Source organism: Lytechinus pictus, chromosome 3 (assembly GCF_037042905.1).
Source record: "Lytechinus pictus isolate F3 Inbred chromosome 3, Lp3.0, whole genome shotgun sequence".
In the NCBI taxonomy this organism is placed as follows: Eukaryota; Metazoa; Echinodermata; class Echinoidea; order Temnopleuroida; family Toxopneustidae; genus Lytechinus; species Lytechinus pictus.
The window spans coordinates 30,539,399-30,556,246 of NC_087247.1; the positions used below are offsets into that span (position 1 = coordinate 30,539,399).

At 35.6% G+C, this 16,848-nt stretch overlaps 1 protein-coding gene across 1 annotated transcript in view; it reads left to right on the forward strand.

Annotated features, from left to right (window-relative positions):
• Window positions 1-16,848, forward strand: part of LOC129257466 (NK-tumor recognition protein-like) — a 64,813-nt gene that overhangs the window by 42,351 nt on the left and 5,614 nt on the right. Inside the window, exons 9-17 of the mRNA XM_064096801.1 lie at window positions 797-1,013; window positions 1,502-1,633; window positions 2,656-2,731; window positions 3,644-3,765; window positions 10,192-10,353; window positions 11,370-11,906; window positions 12,506-12,619; window positions 12,765-12,893; window positions 13,588-15,000. Coding sequence (XP_063952871.1) covers window positions 797-1,013; window positions 1,502-1,633; window positions 2,656-2,731; window positions 3,644-3,765; window positions 10,192-10,353; window positions 11,370-11,906; window positions 12,506-12,619; window positions 12,765-12,893; window positions 13,588-15,000 — 2,902 coding nt within the window. The remainder of the gene's footprint in view (window positions 1-796; window positions 1,014-1,501; window positions 1,634-2,655; window positions 2,732-3,643; window positions 3,766-10,191; window positions 10,354-11,369; window positions 11,907-12,505; window positions 12,620-12,764; window positions 12,894-13,587; window positions 15,001-16,848) is intronic.

Below are 16,848 nucleotides of genomic sequence, written 5' to 3' on the forward strand. Positions count from 1 at the left end.
ATTCAGTAACTTTGCTCTTTTTTTCCCTTGTCTAAAAAATTATTTCCCCCTTAGTCAAATAGAAGTTCAAAGTTTTTAAAGTCCGGATCTGTCCTCGTTGAACGGGAATGGCCAGATTCAGTTTACAATCTTGGCACTCGGCTTTACCTCCTCCCTCCACTTTGCATGATTCAGAGCATCCTCCATCCTCGTCCCAACCCTCGTACTCTCCTCTACTTGCTTCTTCCGTGTCTTCATTGGCTGTCCCTCCCCCTCCTTGAACCACCCACCTCAAACTCAAAAGCCCTTTTGAAAACATGCCTGCCATTCCTCTCAGCATGCTGTGACACCCAGATTTCTTTTAATATCAGTCGCGTACATACATAGAGTAAATAAGAAATGTATTGAAATATGTGATAGAAGAAATTGTATGAATCCTTTCCAAGGTTAGTAGGTCTGGGTCTTAAATTTTGATATTTCTAGGGCAAGGGCACTTCTCTTTATGGCATACAGCATAAGAAATACATGAGGACAGTGGGCGATTTTGCCTCATGACAGCTCAAATCGCCCCTAAAATTCCCCCCAAAATGCATGCTTTGGGGCGGCCGTTCTTCTGAGAGTGGCCCCAAGATCTGTTAAAAGCGAAATTCAAGATTATTTAGAAAATCAATATTCTAACTGGCAGAATAATGATATTTGCATTTACTGCATAATACTTGTTGCCCCTAAACAGAAGCTGATGACATATTTCTTAAAAATTATTATTCTCAGTCTTTGACATTTCAACACCCCCTTACTACTTTGCCTCCAATTTTAGAATCTAAAAAGAAGAAGCAAGCAGCGAGTGAGGGATCTGATTCAGATCCTTCTGAGGATTCGTCAGACAATGAGAGCTCTACCACAACCACTGACTCCTCAGAGACGGACAGCGAGGAAGAACGAAGGAAGAGAAAGAAGTATCGAAGGAAGCTCAGGGAAGCCAAACGCAGGAAGAAAGAAAAGAAAAAGAAAAAGAAAGCAAAGAAAATGAAGAAGTATGTTGAAATACTATTCGATTTAGATGCATTAGTAATGATATTCTGAGAGTAAAAGCTCATTTTAATCTGGTGATTCCTTGTATTCACTTGGGTTTTATTGATTAAAATTCAGTTTTTCCTTTGAGTCTTGTTAAAATCTATTTTATTTCATTCCTTCTTTCATGTACATCCTTTTATTCATAAGAAGTGAGTTTTTATGTTCTGAATAAGATCAAGTAGTAAATGGGTTAAATGGTAATTAGACCAAATGTTAGTAGACAAACTGGTTGTAGGTGAATTAGAATTAGGCCATATGGGATGAGACCAATCAGAAATTAGACAAAGCAGGTGTAGACCAATTAACAATCTACCTTTCTGTTTGCTATGACAGGGAAGATTTAAATCTTTGTGAAACACCCCCTGCACTTCAACTTGGATTCAATATGTAGATAAGGGTGAAGGAAAGGGGCTGCTTTCACTGAGACCATTTATGTTTGCTTTCGCAGGGAAGATGAAGTTGTGTGGGAGACTAAGGAAGTCAAGAGTGAGCTTTCTCATGTCACGATCAACCCTGAGGAGATCCCAGAGATTCCAACTAATAGGTTTCTCATGCGGGGTATGCCAGAGAAAGAAAAAGAGTAAGTCAAAACATGGAAGCCTTGGGGTAGATAAGGGGCTTCAGGTTCCCTGAGATTCCTACTAATAGGTTTCTCATGCGGGGTTTGTCAGAGAAAGAAAAGGGGTAAGTCAAACATGGAAGCCTTGAGGTAGATAAGGTCCTTCAGGTTCCCTGAGATTCCTACTAATAGGTTTCTCATGCGGGGTATGCCAGAGAAAGAAAGAGAGTAAGTCAAACATGGAAGCCTTGAGGTAGATAAGGGCCTTCAGGTTCCCTGAGATTCCTACTAATAGGTTTCTCATGTGCGGTATGCTAGAGAACGAAAAGGAGTAAGTCAAACATGGAAGCCTTGAGGTAGATAAGGGCCTTCAGGTTCCCAGAGATTCCAACTAATAGGTTTCTCATGCGGGGTTTGTCAGAGAAAGAAAAGGAGTAAGTCAAACATGGAAGCCTTGAGGTAGATAAGGGGCTTCAGGTTCCCTGAGATTCCTACTAATAGGTTTCTCATGCGGGGTTTGTCAGAGATAGAAAAGGGGTAAGTCAAACATGGAAGCCTTGAGGTAGATAAGGGGCTTCAGGTTCCCAGAGATTCCAACTGATAGGTTTCTCATGCAGGGTAAGCCAGAGAAAGAAGAAGCGCAATTCAAATATCGGGACTGTGGGGTAGATGGGAGGTTTTGGGCAAACAACAAGTTATTCATGCTGATTTGTTTTTCACACTTGGTTTTTCCCCAGGACAAAAAATTGATCTGGAATTGAGGTATGTTACAGTAAGTAAACTTAAACCCAGGACATGGAAATATGGGCGGTAAGCTGGACTCCAATGACTTTATGTATGTGACAGGTATCTGGTAGGATGCAAAAGCCTAATATATTTGAAACTCTTAAAAAAGAGTGCTGCCCAGGGAGGGGAGAAAGTGCATACGTTGTGTGCGGGCCTTCCTGGATCTGATGACCGCATGTCAAATAGAAATATTATTGTAATTAGTATTTTCCCCTTTTTGTGATGTCAATTTCATTGATACTTTTCTTTGAATCCAGAGAGAGTAACCAGCAGCTTCAGCACCAGCGATCAGTTGATGCCTTTGGACGTAAGATTAAAGGGAGAGGTCAAGTGGTATGTCATACTCATTGTCTCAAAACATAATAATGTATCACTTTTAATTCCCTTAAGAGACGATACATTTATACCAGATTAAAAGAAGTGGTCAACATTCTGGTCATTAATTATCTTATGTGGACAGATGACATTTTTTTTAAAAATGATTTACATAGCATATGAGAAAACAAGGAAATCTTCATGTCTAGAAATGAAAGGGTCATTATGTGTGGGCTAAATTACTTGCGAAATTGGCAAAGTTGGCTCACTTGTTGGCTTCACTTTTTAATGTTTGTACAATTTTTGCTTTGATATAAATGACTGTGTTTGTTGTAATATCTTATCCAATCATTAAGATTTAAGACATCAACAGTTGTTAAAGTTTTCATTATTTTTTAGATATAATTAATTGTGACTTTTGTGTTTTTCTTCACTCTGTTTCTTCCAATTATGTTTTTTTTATTTATAAGTTTTTTAATTGCAGGGCGTCTTTCTGTAGAGTAAGTATACAAGTAGTATTTTAGTGATCAATGGAATGGGTTTAGATAAATATATTTTCATAACTTTCACAGGTATCTTTGCCTAATTTGAATCCCCACGTAAATCTATTCGAATTTGGAGAATTTTTACCAGAAAGAGGTATACAGCACATTTTTCGCATAATCAGGGACCCGTTTCATAAAACTTGTAATAAAAAATTTGCAATAACAGTTAAAAGCTATTGAAATTCCTCTATCTGATCGTAAATTTGTTATAGAAATTGTGCATTTGTTACTTACTTAGTTCTTTATAAAACGGGACCCTGGTCTGAAAAATTGCTTCGACTTCTGCGAAGATTTAACTCATTGAAGGTCAACTTATGCAAGTTTACCTTTATTTCAATAGTTTTATCTTGATGTCATTTGTCTTTTATCGTATTTCTTTGTGCAGCGATATCGAATGGGTAATCCTCCCCACTGGCGAGCAGAGAACCGTAACAAACGAGAGATTGGTCAGGGGGATTCCCCCGCCCGTTGGGAGATGGGCGGGGCACTGAGGGAGGCCAAAGCCAAGTAAGTTCTTCTATAAGCTTGGAAGAATAGACCCTTTCTTTCAATTATTTTAATTTCTTTCAATGTGTGTGATGAAATAAGAAACCTATGACTGATCATAAAACTACACAATCATAAGGTCAGGGGAGCATTTCACAAAACAACTGTCAGTGATTTTCACTAATAAGCTTCTAAAATCCTTGCATCTGATTGGATCAGAGCAAATATTATTTAATGATATATAGAAGGTGTTTCATGAAACATTCTGTCATTGAATTTCAATGACAAAATTGCTTCGGGAAACAAATTTGAAACTTTTTCTTTTTATCTTTACTTTTTCAAACCACTTTTCATTTGATATTTCATGGTATGATAAATGAACTATAATTCTATTTCTGAATTATCTTTACATTCCAAAGGCATTCATCTTTTTGTCATCTGTACTTAGTTTTATGTCTGAAATACAGCTTATAAAGTATACTCAATGATAACCTAAGATTTTTGTGTACTTAAACTTGTTTTCTTTCTGTTTTCAAAACAATTCTTTGAAATTTTTATTATCAAGATTCGAAGAACGTATTTACAAAGCGTGAGTAGCCTCAGATGATAAATTACCTTTCTTTCCTTTGGTTTTTGTTCATTGGATTTATTTCCTTTTCATTGATTGATAAAACATGTGATCATTCAGGCAAATGATACCATATGGTCCTTTTCACGGTCAAGGGTGTAACTTTCAAAATTCAAGATCAAAATTTCAAAATGGACTTTCTTAAACATTTCTAATAAAAACAGGTCAATAAATGTCTAAATTCTTCATTTCTGTCTGTTCTGGAGCTTAATCTACTTGAGAAACCTCAAAAAAATTATGTGCAACTGTGAAAAATGAGAAAAATTTAATAAAATCAGCCTTTTGATTTCATTACCAAAATTACAAATTTTTTCGTGGAAAACATTTTCATTTGCACTTTTTCATTCACAAATTAAATGTTCTTTGAGGTTTTTAAAAGTTTTGGAGTCAAAGTTTATTAGTTTTCTAAAAATTTCTATGAGTTTTTGAAATTTATCACAAATTTGGATTTTGACAACAAAGTGTTTAAAATTACATGTCTTCCAAGAGGAAGAGGAAAGCAAAAATTATTGTACATTTACTTCTCCATGAAGGTTAATTACTAACACAAATCCCATGGAAATCAGATACCAAATAAGAAAGTTGGAAATTTCTCCCAAGTGTGTTTCGGAGGCTTCAGTTAACAAAAATATGTGTTTCGGAGACTTCAGTCATGTTAGCACTATGAAAGTCCCTTATTTAAGTTGATTACTTTTACAAATCTATCTTTTTCAAATGGCATATCAGTATAAGACTGAATGTAAACAAAATCAAACAAACTAATGTCTCGTGAATGGGAAAATGTAATTCACGAATGTTAACTACTGCACAAAGACATCATATTTCAATGCCTTGGTGCCAAGATAGGTAATTGTTCAGCTTTAAAGGGAATATAGTAATAGAAGTACATCTCATACAGAAAAGAATATTCATGATGCATAAACAAAGTGATGAAATACTGAAACTTGTGTTTCAGTGGCTTTGCTAGGGTTCCCAGAGTGTTTCGGAGACTTCAATCATGTTAACATATTGCGTTTTCCATCATATAGCTAACAGCTTATTTCAATTTTAACACTTGTTTATTATTATGTTAAATCCAATTGTAAAAAAATCCAGAATTATATGTTAAGTTCAATGCAGAAAGTTGGTTGACAATTATTTTTTGTATGCCTTTAGGTAACAACAGTGTATGTTTCGGAGACTTCAATGATGTTAATAGTCCAACAGTTTCTGTAACATATACATGCATATTAAAGTAATATCCAATATTTTTACAATGAACATGTCCAGGAAATATTTTCTATATTTAAATTCTGCTTGTTAGGTAGATGTGCATTACCCAAAATACCAAAGTACCAAAGTAAAGTAAGTGCATCAAAGTCACACATTAAAAGGCAGTTTGGATTTGAATTGAATTGACACTAGAAATGTATGATTTTTTTTAAACAAATGCACACCTAGTTAATACCAATAGCATTTCCATTTATTTGAATGCAGGATAAAAGAGCATTGTCAATTAAATGCCTTGCTAACGGGCATAGGTGCCACGGCCGAGGATCAAACTCCAGACTTTCCAAGTACATGGATAGCAAGGCACCTTAGACCACTTGGCCGCGGCACCTCGACCATATTGTTGATATGACAATATAAAATTGAATATTTATTCCTTACTGTTTTATCAAATGGAAGTGTTAAGGAACATAGCCATGAGCAAACATGTACATGTATGTGTGATTAGTGAAATTTTCTATGCTAGGGACTTGAATTTATTAATACTGCACTTTCAAATTAGTGCTTAAAGGGGAATCCAGCCTTGGCCATAAAATGTTTTGTTGGGAAGGAGAAAAATAAATTAGATAGAATGGTGAAAGTTTGAAAGAAATCGGACAAGCAATAAAAAAGTTATAGCTGCTTTAAAATTGGGATCACTAATAGTATGTACATTTCAAATTGGCAACTGGGTAAGTAAATTATGACAAGGGGCAAGGACAACTTTCCCATAGGCCATGTACTTTATTATCAGGGATTTGTGGTTTTCTCCTAAGTACACATTCCCCTGGGGCAGTAATCTAAATATAACCCAGGTAGTATATTGTTTAATGTCCTCATGAAAGAAAAATATAATTTGAAGTAAAACTTTTGGGAAAAATGACATTTTAGCCATAATATGTATTGGAGTACATGGAAGAGTAGTCCTTGCCTTACATCACTATGACATCCCATATGCGGCCAATTTGAAGTCTCCATGAGTATAGTGATTACTAATATTTACCACTTTTAAAAATTCATAACTTTCTTGTTGTTTGTCCAATATTGTTCAAACTTTCACCTATCAACTTGTCTGATTTTTCTTTTTCTTATAAAAACAAGTTTTTATTTGGGTTGGATTCCCCTTTAATAGCACTTTACTTTGCATCATTCAACAACAAGCTTTTAAAAAAAGTACATACAATACATGTAAGTTATGATTATAATTCAAAACAATTGTTGGTATTGGAATCACTTGTAGTGAATGGAGTTAGGGTAATTTTATTTATGGCACAAGTACTGTCTGCATACCAACCTAGAGCTTAAGCTCACAAAATTAATCAAATTATACTTGAAAGGTTTTATATCATGCTTTGCTTTCATCTTGATCTTTTTTCATGTTACCATATCTTTGGCACTTGGTTTTCTTCCCACTTTTTTTTCTTAAAAAAGACAATCAAGACATACATTGTAAGCTGTACATTAAGTATTTATAAACAAATTATTTCAAATCATATTCTAAAAACTGAAATGAAAATCCTTCAAGGCAAACTGATACAACTCTCACAGATAGTAATTTTATTTGAGAAAGTTAATGGGATTAACATTGCTTTGATAGGTAATTTGTGACCAGCCATCCCGAATCCAACTACAGTGTATATGTTGCCAAAATGAATTATGAAATTTTTATTGAGTTTAAATTATTTCATCTCAAGCTTTTAAAAGGTATATAACATGTCAAAATTAATCCATTATAACCCACATACATGTAAGTCATTGATTGAATGCAGAAGAAACTTTTTAAATAGGGAAAAACAATGTTCAAAGTTTAGGGTCCATTCAAGCTTAAGATGCAGCGATCTCATAGAAAAGTCCAAACAGTCCACAAACACTTCTGTCAAGACTATTTTATCTGATTTTCTATCTAAGTTTACTGCTTGAGATTTTGACTGTATATGAAGAAGAAAAATTACTCTTTCCAATTAGTTTTTTTTTTTCTATTTTTTTTACAAAAACATAATATTCTGGCTATTTACAGAGAACCTTCCCTAGTGACTTATTGTAGGTTTGGGGTGGCTGGTCACAGTCTAACCAACCTGTATTTCAGAAGAAATCAATGTACAAAATGGATGATCACAATTCACAATCACTGATTGCGAACATGATAAGGCTGTGTCACTCTGCATTGCTCATACATTACTCAAAAAGTGTAATGCCAATTGTTATGTACTTATTACCAAGAGCTCATTGAAATAAATTGTAGTAACAGACTTTTTTATTTTGAAAATACTTGAATTCACAATTCCATCAAAACAAATTGTGCAGAAAATATTGATAAAATAATGATAATGAAAAAAGCAAATGTACTATTATGGACTAAGTGCTTGGAGAATGAGAACCCTGTATTTGGTATTCATGCCTATCTTGAAGATACATATGCTATTAGATGTTGCATAAAATATTTACATAAACTTCTCCATACCAATACATGTTCATCATGATCTAGTCATTTGTGGTAATAACACTATTACTTCCTCAGAATCTATAAAAGGATGGTCTGTCCACCAATTTATGGTTTTTGGATGACAAACTTAAAACCTTAACTTATAATGGTATGACAAAGAGAATGAAGCCTCTGAAACATAGAACTTACATGTACATGTATTTACATGTACATATATACATACATGTCTCAGATACCTTGAAAATTTGAGAAAATGCAAAGATTTATTTAAATCTTTGTATATTAAAATGTTCCTAAATATTGTATTTGTGCGTATGTGTGTAAGTATGCATGTATCTACACACTGAGTAACCTGAATTTGATTGAGGATAACACACGTTTACAAATGTAAAATTCAATCACAAATACAAGTTCTTTTGTATATCATTAAAAATTTGAAAATCTGATGAAGAAATACTCATTCCTGTAATTTTGTAGATCAAAACCAAACATGCTGTTGAAAAAATGCCTAATTTTTCTTATCCAGGACATTGGAATAACACAAAATATGGTGTTAACTCTTGTTTGAAGCCTCCGAAACAAGTGTTAACATAAGTTTAGGATGCCTGTCAATTTGGGAAAATGCAGAGCTTTATTTTGAGCCACTGTATATTACAATATTAATAAACATTACATGGTTTATATGTGTGACTTTTCTTTCTTTTAGTTGATATCTAATGTTTATATTCTGAGTTAGAAATAGGGAAATGCATGTTTTATGAGTGGAAAATCCCATCTCAAATACTTAGCTCAGGTATAACTTAAGAAATATTATTAATTATAAAATCAAATATGTTTCTGTTCTTAAGTAGATCAAAACCAACAACAAAAAAATAAAATGTGAACACTCTCTTATCTATGAATTTAGAATAACAAAAAAAAAACATGTGTTAACTTATGTTCGAAGCCTCCTAAACAGAATTTTTATGTTATCAGCGAATTCTGAAAGAAATTGAATTGATATTCATACGATTTCTACCTGAGGCCAGTCTATACAACATAACATATGATTATAATACAAATTTAACCTACAAATTTTGGACTGAAGTAACAAAAAAATAAAAACAAGTGATTTGACTGTTTCGGAGGCTTCAAGTGTTTTGGAGGCTTCAATTGTTAACGGAAAGTTAGTATCATCTCTTATTTTCAAACAGCAAGGAATATCTCTGCTATTTATTGACAGGTGAACTAGGTGTCCATATACTACATTGTGATGTATTGATTGGACAAGTTCCTTCGTTCATATTTATATGGGCAGTCTGTAAAGTTTGTTTCGGAGGCTTCAAAACAGTTAACGGAAAATTAACCTTGATCAGTTAGGCTTTGAAAAAATTGTAAAAAGAAGTGTGATCCAAGATATTTTGTTTTTATTTGGAAGTTTATACTTCAAATGTTGCATAAAGGTCCTAGGGAGCAGAATTTTATTTTTTGAAAACCAATGCTCGGAATACAAAGTTTGTTAGCTATTGTTAACGGAAAATGAAGCCTCCGAAACAACAAATTGGACCACCCCGTTCTCAGAAATAAAGAAGCAGTCACACTAAAAACCTATCTGGTATTTTTCATTGAACATCTAACTTCACATTCTGCATAACAAAAGTAATCATCAACATTCCAGAAATAAGAAAGGGCATTCCAAAAAAAGTCTATGTATTTTATGTACACAAAAAAGGTGCAACTTAGGGTACTTATGTGCCTGCCAAAATTAAACGAAGTAATGAGTGAAGATGTCTATGCTACCCGAGGTAGCACTCATTGAGGTTACTCATATGCCAAAGCATCTTTAAATTATGTGGCTTTATGAGACTGCTACAGATAAAAACATTGAAATTTCAGAGTTACACCATATATTGTGAAAATGACCATATGTCAATATTTTAGGAAAAAGGTTATTTTGTATTGTTTTATTTTAGATGATTACTATGGTGTGTGATATGCACTATACATGAACTGAATATTATCATTATCATGTTGTCGTCATCATCATTGTCATCGTCATTGCCAAAATTTTCATCATCATCATCGTCATCAATGCCATAATTTTTATCATCATTATCATTATTATTGTCATCATTATTATTATATGCAGAAAGAGAAAGGAGAGGGCGAGAGAGGATGATTACAAAGGAAAAGATAGATACAGAAGACACGAGAGAGACCATGATATTGACTCTGAGGTGGAGGAAGGAGAGGTGGTGTCACAAGATTCCTGGGAATCTAAGAAGAAAAAACATAAATCAAAGAAGCACAAGTAAGTGGGTCATTTCTTCTTCCTTCACAATGTTCAATAATGATGTTGAATGATGAATAAATATATTGATAATAAATCTCATCTTTATTAAAATCATTCAAATATACATAAGTAAGTATACAAAGAACCAAGATCCATAACACAATGTATATAACAAAACGAATGATTCATTGGCAAGGTTTATCGAATAGAGGGAAAGAGTAAACAATACAAATTCAAACATCACATGGAAGGAATTAACAGAAAATAATTAATCAAGTTTAGAGAATAAATTTTGGATGTTAAAAGAACAGCACTATCATATATGATATATATAATAATAATAATGTGAGTAATGATGATGATGATAATTATAATAATAACAATGAATAATTATGATAATGATGTTAGTGAAAATGAAAAAGTTGATAATAATCTTAGGCTTGTATGTAGTGCTATTTATCTAGTAAAGTCCTCTAAGGCACGCATGAAAATTAGATAAGAGAGTTGGACAAGTGTCATTGTGCCAATAAACTTGTATTGTGAGTAAAAGAAGATTTCTGTTTGGATTTACAGGTCTGTCTGAAAGGATGCTAGTATTGTCAAATCAAAGTATATTATTCCAAAGAGCAGGTTCTGCTATTCATGATTTTGTGATATTATGAACATTAGCTCACGAAACTGCTACAAAGCAGCTACAGAGCTGTACTGCACAGTGGAGTTTGCCAGAGTTATGTAGTCTACTACTGTAACACTTGTCTGATTGTGTATGTACATTTTTACATGTAAACAGACTGCAGAAATCATGCATGAATATTACGTAAATGAGCATGTACATGAAATTTCACAGCCTTAATGTTTATGTTATAATTTGTTTATACTACAGTAACTGTTCTGCTGTGTGATGATGAGTTTGTAGGAGGTCCTTGTATATTGATTGGTATTATGAAAAGAAAATCTTGCCAGGTGCCCCTATACAAGCCAATCTTTCTTTTGTGTTTGGTGCTAATGATGGCTGTCTCTATCAAATCGCTCAGGTCTCACAAGAAGCATGACAGTAAGAAGAAAGACAGACATAAGAAGAAATCATCATCGTCATCCAGACATCGTACTTCAAGCAAACATCATTCTTACTCAGAAGAAGAGGAGGAGGAAGGGGATTATCCAGAACAACGTTCATACTCGCGTTCACCCGACAGCCGTTCTCGCTCAAGGTCTCGCACCCCAGACTCGCGGGACAGAAGCCGGAGTAGGACTAGAAGCAGCAGTAGGGGAAGAAGCCGAAGCAGGAGTCGGAGCAGCAGTAGGGGCAGAAGACGTAGCAGAAGAACTCGCAGTAGAAGCCGGAGCAGAGGTCGGAGCAGAAGTTCGAGTAGAAATCGCAGTAGAGGCAGAAGGAGAAGCAGGAGTAGAAGTAGGGATCGAGGCAGAGGTAGGAAGGAGCGAGAGGGCCACAATGAGTCTTCACATTCTTTCTTGGAATCAAGATTCTCGAAATCATCCCGAGCTTACTCAGACAAGTCAGAAAGTCCGCTCATTACCAGTGCTGTTACGATCGAAAAATTCAAGTTCAGGTGAATGATCCTCACATTCTATATCAGTTCCTTGAAATTGGGCTGTACTGAGACTTCCAACATTTTTTGTCTTGCACTTGTCAAGTACATCAATTGCAAACGGAACAGAAGCGAAAACAAACGAAATGAAAAGGAAGCTAAATTGAAGACACGGTGCAAAGGATTCTGAGCTCTAATTGGTTATCACAATAAAACAGTAAACCTAGGCTTAGTACCACTCACTATATTGGAAAAATTGCTATTCTTGCATCAATGTAGCTATAAATATGACAAATATTTTGCTTTCATGTGTTTTCATTGCATTATGTTTGTTGATACATTTTTTTCCATAAAGGCAATCTTTGTATGTTTGATATATTCCATTTATTTCATTCATATTCAGATATTCCAATATTGAATGTACAAAAGCCCAAAACGGGCAGACCTCATCAAGCTTATGCATGTTGAGCAAGGCGCTCCCTTATAAGGGATTTTAGGTCCCCATTAGGAATCATAGATGATCTAACATTTCCAAAACATTTGATGTGACAACAAAAGTTTTTATGTACAAAATGTTTCAAGGGGATCAAATCAATTTTTCTTATATTTTCCTTGTCCAGTACACGAAAGAATGACTCATCATCTGAGAATGATAGCCCGCCACCGACGCACTGGAAGCCTGGTCAGAAACCCCTGAACACGCGGCCGTCATTTACAAGCCTAGGTATCATGAGGTAAGAATTTTGAATGTTACTTTTAGGCTTCTCATTTGCAGTTTTATAGAATATTTTTTCCTTTTAGAATACTTGAAAAATACAAGATTTCTGTTTGTGATGTCTTTGGAAATTGATTTTCATTACCTGTTTCCATCCTGACCAGCCAAGCACGTAAACAAATAGAGCAGTCCGGGAGGGGTAGTAAACTAGTGAAGAGGGTATCACCTCCACCCCAGCTCTACAAGAAATCACCTTCACCACCACCAACCACTCTACCATCCAAGAGTCCAAGGTAGGATAATCACGTCAACTTCCGATTAATAAAATAGTCATCGATTTACATTGTTATTTATCAAAAGGTGAAGTGCATATCAATTGAAATTACGAAGTTATGTACATAAAAAAATCTGCCTGACTCAAATTTCTTGGGACCAGAGATGTCTTTTTGGGTTTGTGGAAAAATTCAACATATAAGATGTGAATTACAAAGCTAGCTGTAAATTGCAGATGTTTTTCTGCACAACTGGTGACCCTTTCTTGTGCTATACGATATGCATGTATCCCTGTGAAGCTGACATAGCATGTAAGATTAAGAGCATGCTCCAGTCGTGTGTAAAGTCCTGCATAACTTTAGGAAACGGCTTTATAAAACACCCTCCGGGCATTAAAAAATGCTTATAATTTTCATTTGTTTTGACTTATTTTAGTCCACACTTTTTTAAGGTTATATATATAGTGGAAAAATCTCAACCTGTATATAGTGGAAAAATCTCAACCTGTATATAGTAGAAAAATCTCAACCTGTATATAGTGGAAAATCTCAAGTGAAAAATATATGGGTATCTTTTGACTTTATTTATATCATCTATAACCAGTTCCTTGTTAAATTTCTGATTAAAAAGGGACTGTTATTTTTTTGTGTGTGTAAGTGAGAGAGTGTGAAGATGAATTTTAAGATTAATGAAAAATGTCTTTTCACTATGCAGATCTGCAAAAGATGGTCGTTCCTCTGGGAGTGCTAGTGAGAAAAGACTTAGCGATCGTCCCAAGCCCAAAGAACCACCCACCAACCCAATACTCTCCAGGAAACATTCCCTAAGTCCTCTTCATGGAAGTAAAGATGCTGTCATCGAGAGATCCCCATCTGGAAGTTCTTCTCCCAGTAGGAAAGATGTAGCATCTTCTTCACCATCATCATCATCAAGTTCTGACTCGGAAGAGGATGAAAAGATGTCTCCAGAGAGAGAAGAGCAGAGAAAGAAAACCTCTAAACCTCCTGTCAAGGAGACTTTCAAGTGGAACCCACCTCTGGAAGATGATGAAGCTAGTCCTGTGATAGACAGCGAAGATGACAAAGAGCCACAGGGATTCCGCAAGAAGAGGAAAGGCGAGGCTGTGGATGCAGGCAAGAAGCAGGAGAGGACAAATGATGAAAAGGTCGCAGAGGGCGAAGGATCATTGAATGAGAGGCTGGATATCCTGTCATCTCATAATCAAAAGATCAAGCAGTTTGTTACCAAGGATGAGGAGGAGGAGAAAGAGAAAACAGATAAAGACTTGGAACCGGAGGTGGCCAAACAGCCAGATCAACCAGGCAGTGTTACTTTAGAGATCCAGTCTCCTAGCTCCTCTAGTTCCAGCAGTGGCTCTGGTAGCAGTTCTGGTAGTAGTGATTCAGAAGAAGATGTGAACGAAGATAAGAAAGGTGGTGTGAAAGAGAATGGTGATGTGGTAAGCATGGATGCACAGCAGGAGCAGTCTGGTGAGGCGGATGATAAAATGGAAGAAGAAAAAGGACAAACAGTATTCCCAAACCAACAAGTTAAGATGACTTGGAAGAGTAAGAAACACCCTGACAAACTAACTAACAAGATGCCAAGCCCTGTCCTTGCAGATCACAAGAAGTCTATATCACCAAGACCTAGAAACCCGTCCATCAACACAGAAGTCCAGCAGGACACTGGCATCCCGAAAAGCCCAGAAAACATCCCCCTAACTCTGCCAAGTAACCCTGTGACCCCACCCATCAACCCTCTGACTCCGCCTACCAGCATCCCAGCAGAGCCAAGCAAAGCCCCCAGCCCAACCGTCAAATCAAGTACAGCATCCAACATCACCCAGACTCAGCCCATCAAACGCCAGACTCCCTCCAGCACCAAGCGTATCCCGAAACGAAATGGTGAGCATAGGAGGTACAGCAGAAGTAGAAGCAGCAGTTCCAGTAGTAGAAGCAGCAGGGGATCAAGATCGGGACATTCAAGGTCACATTCAAGATCAAGGAGTAGATCACGTTCTAGCAGCAGAAGCAGGAGTGGAAGCATTGAAGACAGTAGATCCAGACGGAAACGATCAAGGTCTTATTCTAGAGAGAATGCAAGGCACAGGTCACCGAAACGACGGTGAGTAACAAGCATCTTGTACATTGATCAAAGAAGATATTTCCTTTCCATTGTTTCATATAAAGTAATAATTCAAGATACCTAGATGATCTATAATCATGCATTATTCAATTTCTGAGCAATTTCCATGTACATCAAACCCCTATATGTCATCAATACTTTCTGTTTTCTAGTTCATACCAAAGGTTTTGATACCGTGAAATTATCGTGGCTTGAGCAGTTTGTGAAGTGAATTGAAAATATAATGGTTGGATGTACAAGAAGGCTGGTAATGTACAAATACATTGGTATTATAGAAGCTGTTAAATAATTGAAGTAATGTGACTGCTGCAGAAAATATACCAGCTTTACTTGCCACTTCAAAGGATAACACCAATTGTTGAATAATATGTTGCTGCTTCTAATTAAATGAGTTTCCTAGCTTGTTCATATTTGTTATACATCTGGCCTGTCACCTGACTTTTGGAATGTAATGTCTGTTGATATGTCTGCTTTTTATCTCCCCCATATCCCCTTTTTTTACATATCTGATTGGCTGGCTTTTCCATCATTTGTGAGGTAAATTGTAAGCTCTAAGTGTATTATTTGATTGGTAAATTGCGACTTGGTCTACACTCACTTTGTCTACTCTCCGTTTGGTCTCCTCCCACTTAGTCTAATCCTAGTTCATTGACAAAACATATTGGCCCGTATTCTGAAGTCGGGTTTAACTTAAACTCGGTTTAAAGTTGTGGTTTAAGTATGGATAGCCAATTGTTACATAAATCACTGACAGTAGAGATATAACATTTCACCTCATTTGGCTCTCAAATCATTCATAATTGTGTCGGAATTATAAATAGATTATTGTCTTCATTGATGATTCAGGAAAGAGCACAGTAAACATAAGAAACATACAACTTAATAAAAATGTTGACACTTTTGGCATCCCATAATTTTAGCACAGAGTTAGACCATGGTCTAAGTTAAGCCTGACTTCAGAATACGGGCATTTGTCTATAAAGTGATGACATCACAAAAAGCTTCTCTTTTTTTTCGCTTTTCAGCATTTTTGATACCATATTCTGGTAGAGCATGATGAAAAACCACCACTTTCAAAATTTGGTGAGAATCGGTGCATGAGGGCCTGAGATCTGAGATCTGACCTCATGAATACATAATTAGCCCCATTGAAGTCAACGTATTATTGGCCTGGTTCCTAACTTTTAGAACCAGACCAGTAATACATTGACTTTAATGGGGCTTATTATGTATTCATGAGGTCATATCTTGGGGCCCCACGGACCGATTCCCACCATATTTGGGTTGTGTAGGTTTTTCATCATGCTCTACTAAAATATGGTATAAAAAACGCTGAAATGCAAAAAGTGAACATTATTGACGTCACACTTCGGTTCTCTATTAACCATTTGTCTTAATTGCCATATATCCCATTTTCCCATTCACCATTTTGTTTAATTGCCAGTTAGGCCGTACTCATTTTGTCAAATATCCACTGGGTCTAACAGTACTTGAGATTAGATTAACTGTTTATGAACCAGAGTTTCATCTTACAAAGTGGAAGGGATATATGGATGAAGTAGAAATTAGGCCATCTAGGCATAAAACAAATTGGGAATTAGACCAAATTGAAAGTCAACAAAATGAGTTTAATATGATGGTTATCCTGGCTTTAGACCATCTGCTTGTAGACCATGTGGATATAAACCATGTCATCATGTGTGTATACATATTATTTATTTGTGAGTGAGTGAGTCAATTCGTTTGATCAGTCCACGTATTGCAAAGGTGTTTAGATGAAGTGTTTTGACATTTATCTCTGAAATATAAAAAATCTCAGTAAATAGT